This window comes from Pseudonaja textilis, chromosome 4 (genome assembly GCF_049901715.1).
Source record: "Pseudonaja textilis isolate UNSWEBS1 chromosome 4, rPseTex1.2, whole genome shotgun sequence".
Classification (NCBI taxonomy): domain Eukaryota; kingdom Metazoa; phylum Chordata; class Lepidosauria; order Squamata; family Elapidae; genus Pseudonaja; species Pseudonaja textilis.
In genome coordinates, this window is record NC_141993.1 from 12,875,862 (window position 1) to 12,896,975 (window position 21,114).

General features: G+C 44.8%; 1 protein-coding gene across 10 annotated transcripts in view; it reads right to left on the reverse strand.

Annotated features, from left to right (window-relative positions):
* ANK3 (ankyrin 3) overlaps positions 1-21,114 on the reverse strand; it is a 318,758-nt gene that overhangs the window by 118,086 nt on the left and 179,558 nt on the right. For all 10 annotated transcript variants that reach the window (XM_087932241.1, XM_087932252.1, XM_087932247.1 and 7 more), the window contains 5 exons: positions 12,900-13,001; positions 9,132-9,230; positions 5,909-6,007; positions 3,260-3,358; positions 1,451-1,636 (listed from right to left, as the gene is read on the reverse strand). In XM_087932241.1, the coding sequence (XP_087788367.1) occupies positions 1,451-1,636; positions 3,260-3,358; positions 5,909-6,007; positions 9,132-9,230; positions 12,900-13,001 (585 nt within the window). The remainder of the gene's footprint in view (positions 1-1,450; positions 1,637-3,259; positions 3,359-5,908; positions 6,008-9,131; positions 9,231-12,899; positions 13,002-21,114) is intronic.

A 21,114-nucleotide genomic window follows, 5' to 3' on the forward strand; every position in this document is an offset into this window, starting at 1 on the left:
GAGAAATCAAAATCCCACCCCACTCTCTTTCTCTCTCTCTGTCTCGTCTGGTCCATGACAGCCTTCTAGTTCTAGACTTCTTGGTTTTGAGTCCTGACAATTTCTCACAAAACAACAAGGAGAGTCACTTCCGTGGGGTGGAAGCTGTGCCAGGCTTCGTTCAGTGTGTTGAGGGCCACATCTAAGGCAGGGGTCTCCAACCTTGGCAACTTTAAGACTTGTGGACTTCAATTCCGAGAATTCCTCAGCCAGTTTTGCTTTGAGGAAGTCCACAAGTCTTAAAGTTGCCAAGGTTGGAGACCCCTGATCTAAGGTAAGCCAGGCCAGAGCCATTTTGGGAAGGAACATCAGGTACTTCAAGGGTTTCTCAGGTATCTTAAAGGCCCCTATTTTGCCCTATCAATTGATTTATCCCTTCAAAACTAAACAAGACTAACCAGTCGTTGGTTCATACAGGTAGGGGTCACACAGGTAGCCCCTGGGATGAATCTTTTGCATTAGAGTGACAGTGGGCTCAGTAAACTCAAAACTGCAATAGCCCCTTGGTGGACCTCAAAGGCTTCAAATAGAGAAGGACATCTCACCACCAGTTGCATGTTGCATGTTTCCTTCAATGATTTTGAGATATAGATACAGAGCAGGTATGCTTATAAATCAAAAGTCCACCAGTTTTGGAGCAGCCGCCAATTTAACGAGGTGTTGTTGTCCCACAGATGCTTTTCTAAATGGCAACTGAACTGGCTTGGTTTTCTTTCCTTGAAAAGATTCTGCCTCTCATGGAAAAGCACCTTTGAGACAACCGTGACCTGGATGACGGAGAATCAACTCATAAAATATTTCTGGTTTTTTTTAAAGTTGCCAACAGAAGGGGAGAGGCGAGTAACTGCATTCCATAAATGCTTTCGAAGATAGTAACTAGCTGACTGAAGTTTCTGCCCTGCAAAATTCTAACTGGAGAGCATGATGGATGACTCTTGGCTATGGATTTGTCCCATTGGAGAATATGAAATACGATACACCCAGGGGGTGGGGGGGTGGGGAAACCAGGGTCAAGGATGACAGTGAATGATGTGTCTCAGAGTTGGCTACACCCAGGCAATGCCAGACAGTTTAACTCCCAATAAATCCTTTTCAAGTTTTGTAAGTTTGGCTCAAGACTCGTGATTTAAATGGGGGTAACTGCCGGAATCCTGACACTCCATAAACTTCCCGGTGCTGCTGTTTCTACATGTGCAATAGCTGGTAGAGTAAAAACTATAATTGGTTGACTAAAATTGGCTTGTGCACTCAAGTTCAACATTAAATTCAACTTGAAAAAAAAATGTTTTTATTAAGCCACGGCATAGGACACCGATGTCTTACATGATCAAAACTCCCGTCAAGGAGCAGCAGAGGAAGAGTTCACATCAATCAATGTCCTTTGAAGAAGAAAAAATGTTGCATTACTAACCTTGGACTCCACATCGGCATTGTGGTCGTTCTGCAGTAGCAAAGCAGCCGCTTTGGTGTCATCCTTGCGTGCAGCGATGTGGAGCGCTGGGAGTCGGACTTTGCCCTTTGTGTCATTTTCCAGCAACAAGGAGACCACCTGGTCATGACCCTGCTGGAGAGCCACAGCCAACGGGGTGAAGCCATCCTACCAAAGGAACAAGGTGCAGCCATCAGCAGACGTTACAACAGCTGATCGCTGGACTTTTCTTGAAAGTGCCAGCAAAGAAGCACGTTTATACCGATAGATCTTTCTGCAGTACTCTTTTGTCAGTGTTTCAATACAAGGAAGAGAAAATCTGGAAATCACTTGTCTGAAGAGAACTATGCACACGTTTCTCGTGGCAATTATTTCTCTGTAAAAGAAGGATTATGCTGCTTCCTTCGCAAAGTTGAAGGGATTTTACAATCACCAATAGCTGTCTCATAAAGGTAAAAGAAGGAATCATACAATGAACTGAAGCTATAGTGGAAGGCACAATATATTTCAGCAAAAGTGGAACTTCAAGATTAGGGTATTAAGTGGTTGGCCAAGTCAGTAACACAATGGGGGTTACCAGACAACTGGATGGGACGTGGATTGTGATACGGAATGTGCAGACTGGAGAACGGCTGTTTGGTTTCTTGTAAACCTCTCTTGATGCATCCGCAGCACCTGTGATTTCTTGGCCAAGAGCCACCTGTCTACAGGCGGCAGGTGAGGAGCTCTGCTCCCAAAATGTTGTCCGAAGAACTTCCCCTTGAATTCACACAAACTGAATTCAATCAATATGATGAACTCCTATAATCATTACCCCCTTTGGGTCCTGAACAGAGTGGGTCAGCTTCCGCAGAAGTTCACTGCATAAAAAGTTGAAGGAGTTCATGCCGGAGAAAGTGGCGACAAGCATGGCACAGAACATCCTTCCCTGCTTGGGGGCCTCCCGTTAGGCGAGGTTTTGCATTTCCTGAATTCCTGGGGAAAGAATCTGGACACTTGGAAGTTTGTAGTTTGTGAATGTGGGACCTTCTTCCCTATGGCAAAGCCAACTTGTTTACCAAGCCACCTTTGATTGGGTTCACATAATACAACAGAAGACAACCAAGCAGACCATGTTATGTTTTGCATGTTAATACCTGGACTCAGGAAGATGAGCATTCATCAGAGAAACAGTTTGGATCTGCAGGCATTTAATTTACACTCTGAAACACGAGGAAGTTGTCCACCTGGTCCTGTTTACAATCAGTAGCCACGGATGGAAAAACATGTTGCCCGGGAACATCCATCACACTGACTGAAATGACTCACAGGAGTTACAGTTAAAATCCTTTAGACTGGATTTTTATTAACTTTCCAGGCTGGTTTAGAAGGCCTTAGGTTTTGGGGTAATCTCCCACCCAAGGACTTCCTGGATCCGCTTATGTTCGTTGAGATCAACCAAAATAGGGTTGAAGGCTGTTGAATACCATAAAAACATGTGCTATATGTGCTTTATGTGTTATAAAGTGAAGTTAGATTGTGTGGGTACCAGCCACCTATGAGTCTTTTCTTTCTTTTTCTTTTCCTTCCTTCCTTCCTTCCTTCCTTCCTTCCTTCCTTTCTTTCTTTCCTTTCTTTATTTTCTTTCTTTTTTTGTGAAGAACAGCTCTTGGGATAGTACTTATGAGGCAGGTCTGATCTTGGCTCGCCTCTAATCATCTTCATTTATTTTATATAACATGATCAAACAATACAGTTAATATTTTGGTAAAGACTATATATATAAAGAGAAAATATAAAGAGTACATTTACCTCAGTGGCAAGGCTCTGGCTAGCTCCATTATCAAGAAGAAACTTAACCACTTCCAAGTGATTTTCTTGAGCTGCCATATACAGTGGTGTGAAGCCATTCTAGGGAAAACAGGAAAAAAAATGAAATTTTTCACAATCCTACACATCTCGAAGGCATAGGACTGTAGAAAGCTGAAGCGGGTAATGCCAAGGTGACTGAGCCAATTTTGGAAACGTGTTTTTCAGTGCTTCTCTATCTGAAAAATATCCTTTGTAATTGACAGAGTACAAAAAGAGATGAACAACAAAGATATTGCTTTGCTTTTACCTGGAAAAGCAAGCGAGAACTTTATGCGTTCAGTTTGTCCACACAACAATGTCCATGATTTAAAAATTAAGATTCTGAGCAAACTCAGTCATAAACACTGGATTGATGTGTGTAGATAGTTTAGAATCTTGCAAATGGCCAACTCTAATTCAAGAGATGGGCATAGCTCGCCATGATATCCCCATGGATATAAGGAAATAATGGGCTACGTTCTTCCCTTATATTCTTGCATGATACGTCACAAGTACAATTGGAGGGGAGTTGGTACCATGAGGTCACAACTCCCTCTCCCTAGCTTGGATGCTCCTGTCTGACACAACACTTATGTCTGCAGCCTCTTCCTTAGAAGAGAAGGAAAGAGGAAATGCTAAGAAGGACAGACATTCAACACCAGCATTAGGGAAGAACGTTTCTTCACAGCAAAGAATTGAGAATCTATGCTTCCCACTAAAATGTGGCACAACCTATTCCTGTTGAAAAAGTGTAGGATAATTTTTGAAACACCCCTAGGATGAATGCTGAAGCCATATAAGCCACAACCAGATCCTTGGTGGGTCTTAGCTGAAAATTGTAATGGGAGAAATGTTGGAGTGGAGAAGTAAGCAGTGTGACTCGGACAGGTTCCAGCCAAGGGAGGAGATGTCTGAGGACACCCCTTTTTCTGGGCTGAGATATTTGATTCGGATGATCTTTTCCTTGAGATGCCCCTGTTTGCTCAAGGGCGACATAATGGCAGGACAACAGCTGTCAAACTCCAAGAACATCTGAGGAACGTCACTGGTCTCTAGTGAATGAGATGGACAGGAAGTGCTGAGCTCTTCCTCCTTAACTGGATGGCAATTGATGAAGCTGAACCCAAATGCAAACAGAGGGATCCGTTTGAGCAATCAGAATGAGACAGAAATGTGTCCTTTTGCCAACCTAAGCTGAGTCATGAAAAAAGGACAGCGAAATATTATCCCACTTTCCACAGCCAATGAAAATAAAGTGTCTGTTAAATGTCTTTTTTCACCCATAATGTTTGACAGACTCTATAAGAGTCAGGATCAGCTGATAGTTGGGCAAAGTTTCTCTGTTGTTCTGTGTTTGTCACAGCCGTGTGACCTACCCTGATCTCAGGGATACTTTGTCTGCAGTCTCACTACCATTTGGTCTTTTGATGTTTAAATAGTTTGACTAAATGTTAACAATGATTTGTTTTGTGATGTACCTTCTGCACTGGGGCCACAATGCAGAGCCTAACCGACAGGGCATGAAACAATAAACCTTAATGGAAGTTTAAATGGATGATGCTTCCAAGCATACTTCAAATTCAGTTCCAGAAAGTACATTGCTCCTATTTATCACCCTTCAAATCAGTCCCATCTTTTTCTGACATTGCATGGTTGTCCTCTGTAGCTGGCAGCTCATCCCAGGAAAGGTGGCAACTGTTTGAAAGGTGGCATGTCTGAACTCCTGAATATGCCAAAGCACTTTTGGGGAATTAAATCCAAAGCACCGGACAGCCCCACTCTATCCTCCTGATGTCCAGCTTCCCACATTCAGATACATACTGCAGGCTGACTTCCCCTGGGATCTGAGCTGGGGAGATTGTCAGCGTTCCAGCAAATCTCCATTCCAATCAGTAACTTGGAGACAAACATATGCAAAGGTACCTTTATTAGAACAGCACCTGGCACATCTGTGGAATCCCGAATCTAAAAGCTTTCGGGCTTCCCACAATTTCCCAAACTACAAATCCATCCCCTCTTGGCCGTCATCACATCACATGGCCCAATCACCATCCGTCCAAAAGCAAGATCCTTACTTCATCCCGCGCCATACTCAACGACCTTGAAGTAACAAAAGAATTTTGTTTTGTCTGCTTAGAGCTACTCAGGCTATGCGGCAGCATGGAACATGGCTTCCAAAGCTGACAGAGATTTTTATCCTTCTAATAGGGAGGAAGGAAACAGTAACTGAAAAGGTTGGTTTATATCAGGGGTCTCCAAACTTGGCAACTTTAAGACTTGTGGACTTCAACTCCCAGAATTCTCCAGCCAGCTGGCTGGAGAATTCTGGGAGTTGAAGTCCACAAGTCTTAAAGTTGCCAAGTTTGGAGACCCCTGGTTTATATTCACAATTCCTTGTGTGTCCAATCACACCTGGCCAATAAAGAATTCTGTCTATTCTATTTGAGGCAATAGGTTTTGCCCAACAGCTTCCAATGTTAATTCCAGGGAAGTTCCAGGAGGAAAGCAAAGAGGTTAAAAGGGCTTCGATGAGAAAGGGAGAGAGGGTAAAGTTGTCCATGCCCCCCCTCCCCCGCCAGCAGAGCAGGGTTCCAGTAAATATGGCTTTACCTGCGACTGTGCATTGACATTGGCCCCATTCGTAACCAGCACCTTCACCACCTCGGTTTGCCCAGCCAAGGATGCGATGTGCAAAGCTGTGTTTCCTTTCTGTAAGGAGAGATGAGAATGGCATGTGAAAAATCTGCCAGGCCCTCCAACTACAGGGTCAGGCAGGAAGACACCAATGAGCCTGTTTACAGCTCAGCGGTCCCCAGATGACCCACGCAGGGATTCTGCGCATAACTGGACAGCTTTGGGATAAGACCCACTGGAGATTTAGGCACCGAGGAACAAGCTCTTCTGCTCCAACAGTTCACTGAGCTTCAGGAAGAGAGACGCTGTGAAAGAGAATTCACTAGATCAGAGGTGGCTAACCTTTTTGGGGGGCTCCTGTGCCAAAAATTGTGTGTGCACTTGAGCTCACGTGCTTGCATCAGCACCCAAAAGGCAATGTACCTCCCCACACCCCCTGCACATGCGCATGCAATACCCCCATCCGCACTGCGTCTCCCAGCTGATTTTCAGCCCATTTGAGGCCTTTTTCAGCCTCCCAGAGGCTTGAGGAAAGCTTCTGCAGGCTTTGCAGGCCGAAAAATGGGCCCATTTCCTCACTTCTGGTATTTCCTCAAGCTTCTGGGAGGCTGAAAAAGGCCTCAAACAGGCTGAAAATCAGCTGTGAGGCATGCGCATGCGCAGTGAGGTAAGTTTTCCTGTGGCTCGCATGCCAGCACGAACGGCTCTGCATGCCACCTGTGGCACGTGTGCCATAGGTTCGCCCATGGCACTGGATCATTTGGGCAACTTGTCTTCCCCTGAGTTTAATTCGCAGGAATCACCACAAACTGTGATCGGCTGTGATCAGGCCCAGCATACACACCCCGTGGGCACCCTTAGTGGGCACACAGCAGCATCTGCAGCATGGCAAGACACTACAATGGAAATGACACAGGTACTTGCACAACAGGCATGAGCTCTTTTGCACAAGGATGTTAGGGCTTGGGGAAAGGATGGTTTTTTCACACAAAGTGAGAAGTTATTAGACGGCTAGAGTTTATTGGAGCTAGTGTATTTCTTTTAGCCACAGTCAAGGTTTATAATCTTTTGTCTCTGGCTGTGACAAAGCCACAGATAATTCAAATTAGGAAAGGAAAATATCTGCACTCCTTTTGATCTTAACACTCTTGCAAACCTAAGATTTCTGCCATTTATTCATATTATACTGGACCATGAGCTAACATTACAAGGTGAAATGCAACATTCTTATCCTTTGATTTTACTTTTTCACTTGCAGATATATTTAATTTCCCATTTTTGATTCTGATATTGCTACTGTGCGCTGCATCCATCCTGTTTCTCTTCTAGCCTGGGCTATTAGCTCTGCCTCCTCTGCTGCCCTCCACCAGCCCTGGAGCAGGTCTGCAGGTCTGCTGCTCCTGCAGAAGAACCGTACCAGCCCTCCCTTGGAGACCTTGAAGGAGAATGAAAATGGCGACTCTGCACAAACACAGCCGAGTGCTGGAGAGTCGGTTACTATGGCACAATCGAGCAACCGGGAAGCTCTGACTGTTTAGGAGTGTGCAAAATGTTTCAGACTGCCCAAGTGTGGGTTCTAGTGGTCCTGACTCTGACATTTGATGGAACCCCTAGCCAAATTCTCTTCCCGTCCGCCTGATAATAAACTCTTGGCAATCCAGATGTTGCAAACATTGGATTGCTGCTCTTGAACACACTGGCGCTGGCCACCGACAAGCTGTCATTGCAAAGACTTTCCCGGCTTAGTGGCAGTCCAATTCAAGGTCTTTAGGATGCAAACCCACTTGACTGGGATGTGGTCTTTGTGCTCAGGGTATTGTGTGACACTGATCGTGGGAATGGTAAACCACTGTGCGGCTGTGGCTTTTCAGCAAAGCATGTTAAGAGAACTGTGGCATTGTGGAAGGAAGGGTGCTGGAGGTTGAAGTTGTGTAAAAGTTGGGATGCTTTCCTGCTTACTGAGCAAATGCAGCCACTTCTCTTTTCTAGGCCAAGGTCAACCATCTCGGCATGTCAGATGTGTGAGACGTCATCTGAAGATGTAAATCCACATGACATTATACACACCTCAAATTGGATGTCCAGTTTGAATTGTTGGGGGTGGGGACATGGGATAACTTTCTGCATGTAATTTCCATGCCTTTTGCCTCAGATCTTGTACAATGTCATGTGCCTCCATTCAAAATCTAAGAAAGAAAACCTTTAGATTCCATCATTATAGAGAAAAGTACTTTTACCAGATAAGAAGTGGTAGCCACAAAGGAAATACAAGATCTGAGGCAAAAGATGTAGCAATTACATATAGAAAGTTATCCGAAGTCCAGAGGTGGGCATTCAGCAGGTTCTGACCAGTTCTGGAGAACTGGTAGCGGAAATTTTGAGTCGTTTGGAGAACCGGAAAATACCACCCCAGACTGGAGATTTTACAGTATCCTTTCCCTGCCATGCCCACCAAGCCACACCCACCCCAGAACAAGTCGTAAAAATAATTGAATCCCACTACTGCCCAAGTCCCCACCCTCAACAATTCAAATTGGACATCCAATCTGAGGTGTGTATAATGTCATCTTCAGGTGGCGCCTCACACATCTACTATGCCCAGAGGGTTGACCTAAGTGGCTGCATTTGCCGCAGTAAGCAGGAAAGCATCCCAACTTTTACAGTTCACACAACTTCAATCTCCAGCACTCTTCCCCCAAAAGCCCCAATTATCCTGCCCCCCCGCCTGTTGCCATGGCAGCCAATAAGAGCCAAGCAGGAAATGATGTTAGGAAGAAGATCTGGGAGACTGACAGGCATTTGGTCAGTCTAGTTCTTCATAATCACAGACATTACAGGAAGCCGACAAGCTGAAATGAGACAGATTCATCTCCTGACCAGCCTTTGCCTAGTTTTGGTCCCTGATTCTACATCAACAATTCTACGTCCCCCAAAACATTTTCCCTTTCCTCTGCACCTCCCACCACCCCTTTACCACTCAGCTAAAGGCTTAAGGCAGGGGTCCCCAAACTTGGCAACTTTTAGACTTGTGGACTTCAACTCCCAGCTATGCTGGCTGAGGAATTCTGGGAGTTGAAGCCTGCAAGTCTTAAAGTTGCCAAGTTTGGGGACCTCTGGCCTTTTTCTTCCTTCAGTTGCCCTCCGCGGGCGTGGGGCCTGAGTAGGAAAGCAGTGCAAGTTTCATATACCAGCTCCAGACCTTGGTTGCCGCATCCACATTGGCGCCTCTCTGGATCAGCTCTGACACAACTTCTACATGGCCTTCTTTGGAAGCGAGATGGAGAGCGTTCAGCCCGTTCTGATAAAAAGAAAAGAGAAGGGGAGAGATTGACGCAGGGAGCTCAGAACAACAGATGATAACTCAAGAGGCCTAAAGGTCACATTCCAGCATGATGAGAGCTTGAGGGAAAGTAGAGAGAAGAGGAGAAAGTAAAGAGGAGGAAGGGAGGGAGGAAGTAAGGAATGGAAGAGGGAAGAAGGGAAGGAGGGAGAGGAAGAGGGAAGAAGACAGGGAGGAAGGGAGGGAGGGAGGGAGGAAGCAAGGGAGGGAGGGAGGAAGCAAGGAAGGGAAGAGGGAAGGAGGGAGACGAAGAGGAAAGAAGACAGGGAGGGAGGGAGGAAGGGAAGGAGGAAGCAAGGAAGGGGAAGAAGGGAAGGAGGGAGAGGAAGAGGGAAGAAGACAGGGAGGGAGGGAGGGGAAGAGAGAGGGAGGGAGAGAGGAAGGGCTTATCTATTTCTAATTCATTACTTACTCCCTTTGTAATTCAATGTATCATCAGTCTAATAGAAAATGAAGTGCAGTTATCCTTATGTTTTACATGAATAGCATGTTGAACATGGATGATAGTCAGCAACCTTTCCATCAAATGTATTGAAGAGAGAACATTCCAACACTGGCAGAGAATTCTGGAAGTTATCCGTTTTGGAGCATCCCTGATGGGCACCATGCCCAGGGAGGCCACAGGGCAACTTCCGCCCATCCCCTGCAGAAACACAAACTTATGGGCTGTTTCATTTCCAAATGACACCTTCACCTTACAGATGTCACTGAAATGGGGCTCCCATACATACTTCCTCAGCTGGAGGTTCCTTTTAATTCCTAAAACTGTACTGTTGTGGCTTCAATCTTCCTATAAAGCCTTAGTAAGACCATACCTGGAATACTGCATCCAGTTTTCATCACCACACTATAAAAAAGATGTTGAGACTCTAGAAAAAGTACAGAGAAGAGCAACTAATATGATTAGGGGACTGGAGACTAAAACATATGAAAAACAGTTGCAGGAACTGGGTGTGCTGTCCAGCCAGTTATAGTTGATAGGGAATTGATATAGTTAGTTAGGAATTGGGAGCTGTCCCCTTAAGGGAATGCATCATGGTAAATGTAGTTAAGGTATCCTGGGAAATGTAGCCCATGTCATGTGGCCACATCTGTAATCCTGACTGGTCACTGAATTGACCCCTTGGTGGGTTGGGGGAAGTTCCTTCACTCTTGCCTGAACCCAGCCTCATGCTGGCATCTCTACCCCTGCTCCTGCGATATGGGATGGAAGGAATGAAAGATTACCATCCTTTTACACCAGAAAGTCAGCTATGCAAAGAGTTGGACATTGAGAGGAATCTCGATGTAACTGTAACTTATATTGAGGATACCTGATGAACCAATAAAAAGACTTCGTATGGATGCTTTGTGGAGGTATCTATCTGCCTTTATACATTCAGTCAGTAATTATAGAGGACAGAATAGTAAAAGGGTGGTAATCTTTCATCCCTTTCATCCCATATCGCAGGAGCAGGGGTAGAGATGCCAGCACGAGGCTGGGTTCAGTGGACAGAATACTGGGCCTGGCTAGTCTAGGGAAGAGAAGGGCCAGGCGAGACATGATAGCAGTCTTCCAATATCTGAGGGGCTGCCACAGACAGGAGAGGGTCAAACTATTTTCCAAGGCACCCAAAGGCCAGACAAGGAATAATGGATGGAAACTGAACAAGGAGAGATTCAACCTGGAAATAAGAAGAAATTTTCTGACAGTGAAAACAATCAACCGACAGAACAGAAGTTGCCCTCAGAAGTTGTGGGAGCGCCATCACTTGAGACCTTCAAGAAGAGATTGGACTTCCATCTGTCAGAAATGGTGTAGGGTCTCCTGCTTGGGAGCGGGGTTGGACTAGATGACCTACAAGGTCCTTTCCAACTCTGTTAATATGAATCTGAATCTACTTTAAGATGGTATCCCATGTCTAGAGTATCAAAGGACAAAGTACTCTTCTATATGGAAATCTCAGCACCCAATTCGTCTGTAATGAGTGCCCCTTGTTATCAAAGCCAACCAATTTCTCCTGTCAAGCAAAGATGGAATCATATGTTTGATATTAGTGTATCTCCATAAAATCCAGATGGGTTAATTTCAAGTTATAATTAAACACCTTGATAGGCACACATTAGATTCCAAAGTGCTGACTTTTAAAGCAAGATGGAGATAATACAGTGCAGCAGCCTAAATGAGGGCAACATGAAAAGAACTTCTAGGGTTCAGAAGACACTTCAAATGCAATCTAGGGAAGTAAATCCTATGAGGTACTTAATGTAGTAGTTAGTGCTACTACATCTGCATGGAAGGAAGGAAGCAATGGGGTACCACAAACTTCCCTCTTAGGCCCAGTACTCTTCAATATAAATAACTTCAGCACCCCAGAAGACAAGCTCAGGATCCAAAAAGATCTTGACAGGTTTGAACAATGGGCCCGATCCTACAACATGAAATGTAATGTGGAGCAAAGCAAAGTTTTATACCTACGCAGGAAAAACCAAAGGTACAAGTACAGATTAGGTGAAACCTGGCTCGAAAACATTAATTGTGGGAGGAGTTTTGGAATCCCAGAGGATGATCCTTTAAACATGAGCCAGCCGTGTGCAGCAGCAGCCGCCAAAAAACGCTAATACAATCCTTGGTTGTATAAACAGAGGCATAGAATCAAAACCGTGTGAAGTATTAGTGTGGCTTTATAAAGCCTTAGTAAGGCCACACCTGGAATACTGCATCCAGTTTGGGCATTACAAAAAAAATGTTGAGACTTTGTTAAAAGTGCAGAGAAGAGCAACTAAAAATAATTAAAGGCCTGAAGAATAAAACATATAAAGAATGGTTGCAGGATTTGGGTTTGTCTAGTCTAGAGAAAAGAAGAACTGGAGTTGACATGGTAGCAGTGTTCCGGTAGTGGAAGGGCTGCCAGAAAGAAGAGGGAGTCAATTTATTTTCCCAAACACCTGAAGGAAAGACAAGGAACGATGGATGGAAACTAACCGAGGAGAAAAGCAATCTGGAATTAAGGAGAAACTTCTTAAAAGGGAGGACAATTAATCAATTGCCTTCAGAAGTTGTAGGTGCTTCCTCACTGGAGGTTTTTAAAAAGAGACTGGACAATGGACAATCACTTATCTGAAATGGCTCTAAGGTTCCTTCCAGCTCTATTCTGATTGATTGAGGTTCAATGGGGCTTAGTTTAGATGCATGGGACTTTAGCTTTAATATATCTGAATATCATTGTTCTTTCTTATCACTTATTTTACCCAACTAAGATCTATCTATCTATCTATCTATCTATCTATCTATCTATCTATCTATCTATCTATCTATGGTATCTTTATTTCTTTCTTTCTCCATCCATCCATCCATCCATTAATCTTTTTAGTTTGTGTTCATTAACCACAGAATTATTGTTGTTATTAGTTGTTGTAGTAGTAGCAACACTGATAATAATGCCCAAGGGACATGAAATATGTTGTTTTGACTGCTTAAATGAACCTCAAGCCCTCTTAGTGAGCTGGATTACAATTCCCATAATCCCCAGCCAGCCTTGGCAGATGAACATCTAGCTTATCCTGAACTCTTGGACAGGCGCTCTCAAGACACCGACACAAGCATAGGTAAAAACAAAACATGTGCGGATGAAATATTGTTACAACCTGGTTGCAAATGTTGATGTCCACTCCATTCTTTAAGTAGTCAAGAGCTTTTTCTAAGTTGCCTGCTCGGGCTGCTCGAAGGTAGCTTGCATTGGTGTCAGACTGTAAGAGAAAGAAAAAGAAGAGAAAATAAACAGTTTGAAAACCAAGCGTGAGCTGCAATCTGAATTTCATGATGCGGAAACGTTTATATAACTGGCCCTCACCCCCAGATCCTATACCTACATTTGGGGTCAATGTTGAGTGTTAGCATAACATTCATAACTACCGGTAGATATAACGAGGTCCCTCTTTGTTAAATATTTTATTACTCCCTGTTATGTATAAACTGCGCTACGATACTTGCAATACAAAATATTAACATCCGTGTAGATAACATCTAGGTACCCCTTCAGGGAAACAGGAAAGAAATTCTGTAGCTTGTCTGAATAAAAAAGTTTAGGTAGTACCTTGTGTGGCGTTGGAGCCTGAAACAGGTGCCACGGTAGCCATTATTCTTCAGACAGAATAAAATAATGCACCTGTTCCTGGTCATACAACAATTACAGCTTGACAAGTCCAGAAAGCAAATTCTCCTGACCAGTGGTGGGCGTGGCTTGGTGGGTGCACTTTGCATGCGCGCATGCACCAAGCGCACACTTTGTGCAGGTGCTGAGGCGTTCCAACTTGCTTCCTGCAAGCCTGCACTCTCCCGGTCACTTCAGCAGCTGCTGTGCAGCACTCTTCTGTGCCGCACAAAGCAGCTGCACTTCAAAAGCAGAAGATAAAGGTGAGTTTGCGCAGGCGGGCCCAACAGCAGAGCAGTGGAGAGAATTGGTTCCATCTCCACTGCTCATCACTGCTACCGGCTTGGCAGAACCGGGCCGAACCAGTAGGATACCACCACTGCTCTTGACAAAACCACCAGTCTTTTTCCTAAGTTTCATCATTTGTTTTAAGCAGAGCTCTCCAAACTGGGCAACTTTAAGACTTGTGGACTTCAACTCCCAGAATTCTCCAGCCAGCTCTGCTATGGGAGTTGAAGTCCACAAGTCTTAAAGTTGCCCAGTTTGGAGACCCCTGGTTTTAAGCTTTCTGTGTCTCAAGACAGCCAACATCTGCCATCAGTTTTCCTAAATATTGCAGAAGATGGTTTGTTGGCTTGGTTCATTCATTTTTAGGCAAATACAAGTAGTCCTCAACTTACGAGCACAGTTGAGACCCAACAGTTTCTGTTGCTAAGCAAGATATTTGTTAAGTGAGTTTTGCTCCATTTCATGACCTTTCTTCCAACAGTTGTTAAGTGAATCACTGCACTTGTTAAATGGGTAACATGGTTGTTAAGTGACTCTGACTTCCCCATTGATTTTGCTTGTCAGGAGGTAGCAAAAGATGACCTCGGAGACACTGCAATCATCATAAATATGAGCGAGTTGCCAAGCACCTATGTTTTGATCCCGTGACCCTGGGAAAATGCTATACTGGTTGTAAGTGTGGAAAACAGCCATAAGTCACTTTTTTTCAGTGATGTTGTAATTTTGAACCATCGCTGAATGAACTGTTGTAAGACAAGGACTACCTGTGATCACCCAGGAAGCAGCACGCACGTAATAAATTCCCAAACGTAAATTAATTTCCTTTAATGCCTCCAACTTGGCCCCACTATTCAATTGTTCGCAGTTGAAGATTAAACTCTTTCCAAAATAGTCTCCAAAAGAAAGAAATACAGTCCAAACTCAAGGAACAGATAACGGAGAAATAAAAAAAGCAAAACAAACTGCACTGAAGGAATTTTCACAACAAACCAGGATAATTCATTACAAAGTTCAAGAAGATAACAAGGTACAGTCCATTGGAAGAATGCCAACCAAGATAAACCTCAGCCAGAAATAAAACACGCTTTGCTTCTAGCTATGCTGTGTTTTAAACGCCCCTCCTATATACTATTCTCCCCCAGCTGCATCCAATGAGGGAGATCATGGCCGCTTCCTCTCCTGTATGCCATGTTGTTCCCTTCTCCGTTCCTCCCTTCGTGCCCTAGGATGGAGAGGGGATGGGCCTGGGTCTTCCTCTGACTGCCCAGCCGGCCTCTGCCCTTCCCCAGCCTCCTCCACAACCTCCGGAGCCACATTTCCACTCCCTATTGGCTGTTCCTCCTCTCCCTCGGAGTCAGTCTCCAACAGGGGCATGACACTACCTGTACAATTTTGACCACAGCTTCATCCATGCCAGCTAAATACATCAGGAGAGAAATATTTGAAAACCATGATGTGGGGAATCTTATCCAAACTAAAGGACTTTGCTATGGAAGATCACATGATCAGCCAATCTCTGGAGCCCCAATAAATATTTTTGACCCTCATCATAGCACATAAACTGATACTGACTGATATAGACATGGGTGCAACAAATGGTAGGAGAGTATATTCCATTTAAGCCAGAATTTTTTCTCCTAGGAATAATACCGGAAGGATATAGGAAGGATTTATTTTATCTAATAATACATGTGTTGACGGCGGCTAGAATAATATATGCTCAATACTGGAAGAAGGAAAGAATACTGCCAGAATTAGAGATAATAAGGAAAATTATGGTCTGTGCAGAATTAGACAGGTTAATTCTAGAATTAAAAAATAAAGGGGAATCTGAATACTATGAAACGTGGAATAAATTTCATTAGTCTTTGCATAAAAGAAGGCAAGGTTGAAACAGAAGTACCTAGGAGGTTTAGAACAACTAGTAAACAATGTATCGAACAAGAGATTGTAAATGGTGAAGTAAAATTTATATATGCATAACAATATATATGTATAACAATGCTAGAACGGTGGCAACGTGTTGCATTCTTATAATTAAAATAAAAATAAATACATATTTTTTAAAATCTTACCCTTTTCTTTTCATTAATGAAACAAAATACTATTCCGTGTATGACAGCGATAATTTCTGTGTTAATTTCAACCTTCAGCATGACTGCCATTGTACTGGATGTACAAAAGAGAGCTTGGTTAATCTTTGGCTCTCTGGTCCATTTTGACATTATTGTGCAGGGAAATCTCTAGCACAATCTCATTGTTCTCGACAAGGGAAACATTCTGGCCCCTGACCTAGCATGGTGCTCATTTTGATTTCCCTGTGGAACAGGAGCAATAACTTTATTTTGGAGGAACGAACTTGCTCCTAGACCGTCAATACTCAGTGCGAAGACATCTTTGCATCCATAGGATTCCTGCTTCTCGCAAAAAAGGAGGAAACTCCTCAGAGGTGGCATTCAGCAGGTTCTGGCCAGTTCTGGAGAACCGGTAGTGGGAATTTTGAGTAGTCCGGAGAACCAGCAAATCCCACCTCTGACTGGCCCTGCCTCCATCTACTCTCTGCCTCCCTTTGAGTCCCAGCTGATCGGCTGGGTCTCCTTTGGTTGCCCTGCACAGGAGAACGGAGCTGGAAAGCAGGTTAGTGGGGTGGGGAGGGAATGGGGATTTTGCAGTATCCTTCCCCTGCCACGCACACCAAGCCAAGCCACGCCAAAAGAACCAGTAGTAAAAAAATTTGAATCCCACCACTGAAACTCCTACTACAGAATAAAACGGGTGTTTCTACCCACAAAAGGAGAAAGTCAGTCACCTGCAGAATTTCTCCATCGTTGAACATTCTCATGTTCAAAAAGTACAATAAAGCTATTTGAAGAAAACCAATAGATACACGCACACATTAAATTTAGAATCTTTGTTTGTTTGTTTAATTCAGAATGCCTGATTTCAGCGTGACTTCTGAGTGACTTATATTAAAAATATGAAACAGTAAAGAGGAACTAACTGAAGGAAAACCCTTTGCATCTTAACCCAGCCCCTTGAACAAAAAACAGGGCAAACAATATGCAGGTTTTTAGATTCATCTGGAGTGTCACCCAGGTGAGGGTGGCACAGTGGTGGGATTCAAGAAATTTTTACTGCTAGTTCTGTGGGCGTGGCTTAGTGGGCACTGCAGGAGAAGGATATACTGCAAAATCTCCATTCCCTCCCCACCCCACTAACCTGCTTTCCAGCTCCATTCTCCTATGCAGGGCAACAAAAGAAGACCCAGCCGATCAGCTGGGACTCAGGAGGCAGAGAATAGTTGGGGGCGGGGCCAGTCAGAGGTGGTATTTGTCGGTTCTCCAAACTACTCAAAATTTCCACTACCGGTTCTCCAGAACTGGCCAGAACCAGAGGTGGTATTCAGCAGGTTCTGACCAGTTCTGGACAACTGGTAGTGGAAATCTTGAGTAGTTCGGAGAACCGGCAAATCCCATCTCTGACTGGAGATTTTTCAGTATCCTTTCCCTGCCACGCCCACCAAGCCACGCCCACAGAACCAGTAGTAAAAAAAATTGAACCCCGCCACTGGTCAGAACCAGCTGAATCCCACCTCTGGGGTGGCACAGATCTCGGGGGAGAGATCTTGTTTGTGGGGGAGGCGAAATCTAAACAGAGAAATCTAAAACAATGGTATGGTCTGATTGAACAATCTTGCCAGACAGATTGGAAGCAATGCAGTGGGGTCACAAGGCCTGCCAACACTGTCCATGCCACCTCATTCTGGACCAGCCATCGCTTCCAGGAGGCCTTCCAGGGGCAGCTTAGGGTGCACACTGTGAGTTGACTCAACAAAGCTGTTTCTAGTCACAGTGACACTGAAACAACAAAACCTACTGTTGTGATGGAAGCACTGCCCCATTGGGCTTGTGTGTCGCAACATCTCAGCATCAGCATCAACAGACAAAGAAGTGATAAGGGTTGCATCTTATCACCTGCCCCCCACCTGAAAACTCCTAGGGACCAAGTCTTCTCAACCCAACAGTGACTCTGCTAGGTTGGGGCAAGTTGTCAGCTTTTTAAGTATGTCAACGTGGACTTCAGTAGGACACTAAGTCAATACGAACAACTCATTCATCAAGCCGTTGCATGGATGTAATAGTGCCCATGGGTGCTATTTTCCAGGTGATGCCAGATTATGTGCTTTTCCATACTATATAAAGGCTGTACAGTCTGAATTTGCTCCATCTGCAAGAAGTAGGGCTTATAGAGTTACCTGAATGGCTTAAGCCAGGGGTCTCCAACCTTGGCAACTTTAAGACTTGTGGACTTCAATTCTGAGAGTTGAAGTTCACAAGTCTTAAAAGTTGCCACGGTTGGAGACCCCTGGCTTAAGCCTCATCTAAGGTTTAAAAGAGTGGTGTTAGAGGCACCAAATTAGTAACTGGGAGGCTGTGAGTTCTAGTCCCATCTTAGGGATGGAAGCAGCTGGGAAGGTTTGGGCCAGCCCCTCTCTCTTCACCCTGCAAAAAAGAAGGCCAGAACAAACCACTTCCAGAAATGCTGCCTTCAGAAAGTTGCCAGGCAGTTGCCAAATATCTAAACTCATTCGAAGGCGCGCACGCACGCACGCACACACACACACACACACACCAACAACAACAACAAGAAGAACAAATACTTAAAAATAATAAAAGATGCCTTATGATGCCAGAAAACCCAATCACTGATATTTGGTGTGGTTGGGAGAGGGAGGCTGAAGTGCTCCCAGGGCCACAAAAATGTGGAGGGGAGGAGACTTGTGGCCCTGATATGGCCAAAGGTCATGAGAAGAACGCCCCCCCCACTTTGTTTTTCACAGGCTAAGAAGGCGTTTCAATAGTAATGCAAGGGACCAGTGGTAGGAAGTTATCCCAGATTCCTTCTGCTTTTTTGTCATTTTAATTTAAATAGGCAACCTCTTTATTTATGCGTAGTACAACCTGATTTGGGACACTTAGCAATGCTTTATGCCTGTCATCACGCGAGCAGTAGCTTAATTTTAGCATTCCAGAAGGGCGCACACGGTAAGCTAGCCACGGGCTTCCTTTGGTGTTTTAAGGAAGGGGAGAAGCTGCATTCCAGTTAGCAGGCAGGGGGGGAAAGGGGGCAAGTCATGAGCAGGGAGGATGCAGTTAGGCTTTACAGGAAAAGATCTCCCAATTCTAGAAATACTTTCTCTCTCTTTCACTCCTAAAGCGCTTTGTCGGTTTTTTAGATGGGGGGAAAGAAAGAAATTCGACAGCCAGATAAATCTTGGGTTTAGGTGAATCGTCTCATCACCTTCTTTCTCTTTTAAAAACATTGCTTCCTAAACACTTCTGGTCTCAATTATTACTCTCAGCAAATCTCCCAGTAATATATAATTGATTGTAGTCTGGAATTGATCTGACGACTACCCCAATCCACAGAATCCTCCTAAATCTCAGGCAGCTCCTTCCAATGCGTGCTGCTGCACCCAATCAAGGACTTCCCCAGAACATCCTTCCGGAGGGCTACCAAGTGGAACTCCCTTAATCTAGGGATCGGGTACGCCGTCCCTTTTAGCGCTCTTGAAGCTTACGTTACATAAATCTGCAATGCTTATTCGCCACAACTCACTGCTAGAAGCAAAGAGGTACCCTACCCCTGTCGATTCGCTGCTCGTCATGGTTCAGCTCAGCTTGTGTTGCCCATGGTTGTCCTCTGCGCACGCCATGTCTCTCTGTGCACTTGGGGGAGAGAACGCAGCATTTGCTGAGTCGCTAGTAAAATGCCAGAGCAGCAGTATTGCCCATGAACAGGGAGCAGGCAGGTCAATGCACTCTCGGAGCCTCTGTCTGGGGCAGGACCATGTCAGCCTCAGCCCAGCCCTTCTGTACACATGCCACCGAGGGCGGGCAGGCAGGCAGATTGGGCAGCCTGACACCCCAGCTCCAGCCTGCAGAAGGCCAGACATTTCCTGACCCCACCAGGAAATCTCTTCCAAGCAAGCTGGCCTCAAATTGGGCGTTTTGGGGTGGAAAGGCAGAAGGCCTTTGGAGGTCCTGCTTCAACTTTTCTTCTGCATGCTCAGTATTTCTGTACAGCTAAGGACTCAGCAAAGGCTGATCAATAAGAAATAGACCCTTAAGCCAGGAAGTTAAAGCCAACATAAGTAGTTCTAACCAAAGCAGGGGTCCTCTGTATTGTAGGAGGAAGGAAGCAAGGAAGGAAAGAGGAAAGGAAAGGGGAAGGGAGGAGGGAGGAGAGGAGAAATAAAGAGAAGAGGAGGGGAAGAGAAGATAGGAAAGGAGGAGAGAGAAGAGGAGAGAAGAGAGGAAAAGAGAAGAGGAGAGGAGAGAAATAAAGAGCAGAGGAGGAGAGGAGGAGATAGGAGAGGAGGAGAGGAGAGAAGAGGGGAAGAGAAGAGAGAGAAATATAGAGGAGAGGAGGGGAGAAGATAGGAGATGAGGGGAGGAGAGGAGAAGAGAGCAGGGGGAGGGGGGAGGAGATAGGAGAAGAGGAGAGGAGAAGAGAGAAGAGAAGAGAAGAGAAGAGGAGAGAGGGAGGAGAGGAGAGGAGAGAGAGAGAGGAGAGGAGAGAGGAGAGGAGAAGAAAGAAGAGAAGAGAAGAGAAGAGAAGAGAAGAGAAGAGAAGAGAAGAGAAGAGAAGAGGAGAGGAGAGGGAGGAGAGGGGAAGAGAGCGGGGGGGGGGAGGGGAGGAGGAGATAGGAGAGGAGGAGAGTTATTCTGGTAGTATTTCACCAAAAAGACTATAGCTTCCATCATTTCATCAGTATTCTGTTTTAAGGCAGGGGGAAAAAAGATGCTCCAGTCTATTTATGGGCAGAAGCCCTCTCTTTTTGTCAAAGTCCTCCCTCTCTGCACATGGAGGAGCTCCCAAACCTCTCTTGGCTGGCAGCTTCTGGGCTTGAGGTCCCAGCAAGATGACCACTAGATGGCAACAAAGAGACCCAGAAACTTCAGAGTCCCACCAGTAGGTGGCATAACACACACACACACACACACACACACACACACACACACACACACACAAACACACACACACCTGCAAGAGAAATACTGTAAATGCCATGACTAACAGGCTGCCACCCAGCGGTCTCTCTTTTAGCTTACAAGAAAAGATTAGAAACGCCTTGTAAGATGCACTCCTATCTTTAAAATGCCTCAGTTCACACAATCACTGGGAGTCAAGCTTAATCAGGTAGCACTTTGCTCCTAACTAGGAAGGGTCTCATCCTTCAAGTAAAGCCACTTTCAAAGATATGCTTGCAAAAATGATTTCAGACGCAATATGTTTATTTTCCATATTGCCTTACAGGGGAGTTTTACATCACAGCAATCTCTTTTCTAAACAAGTTTCTTAAGTTCTTCTCTTCTCTTCTCTTCTCTTCTCTTCTCTTCTCTTCTCTTCTCTTCTCT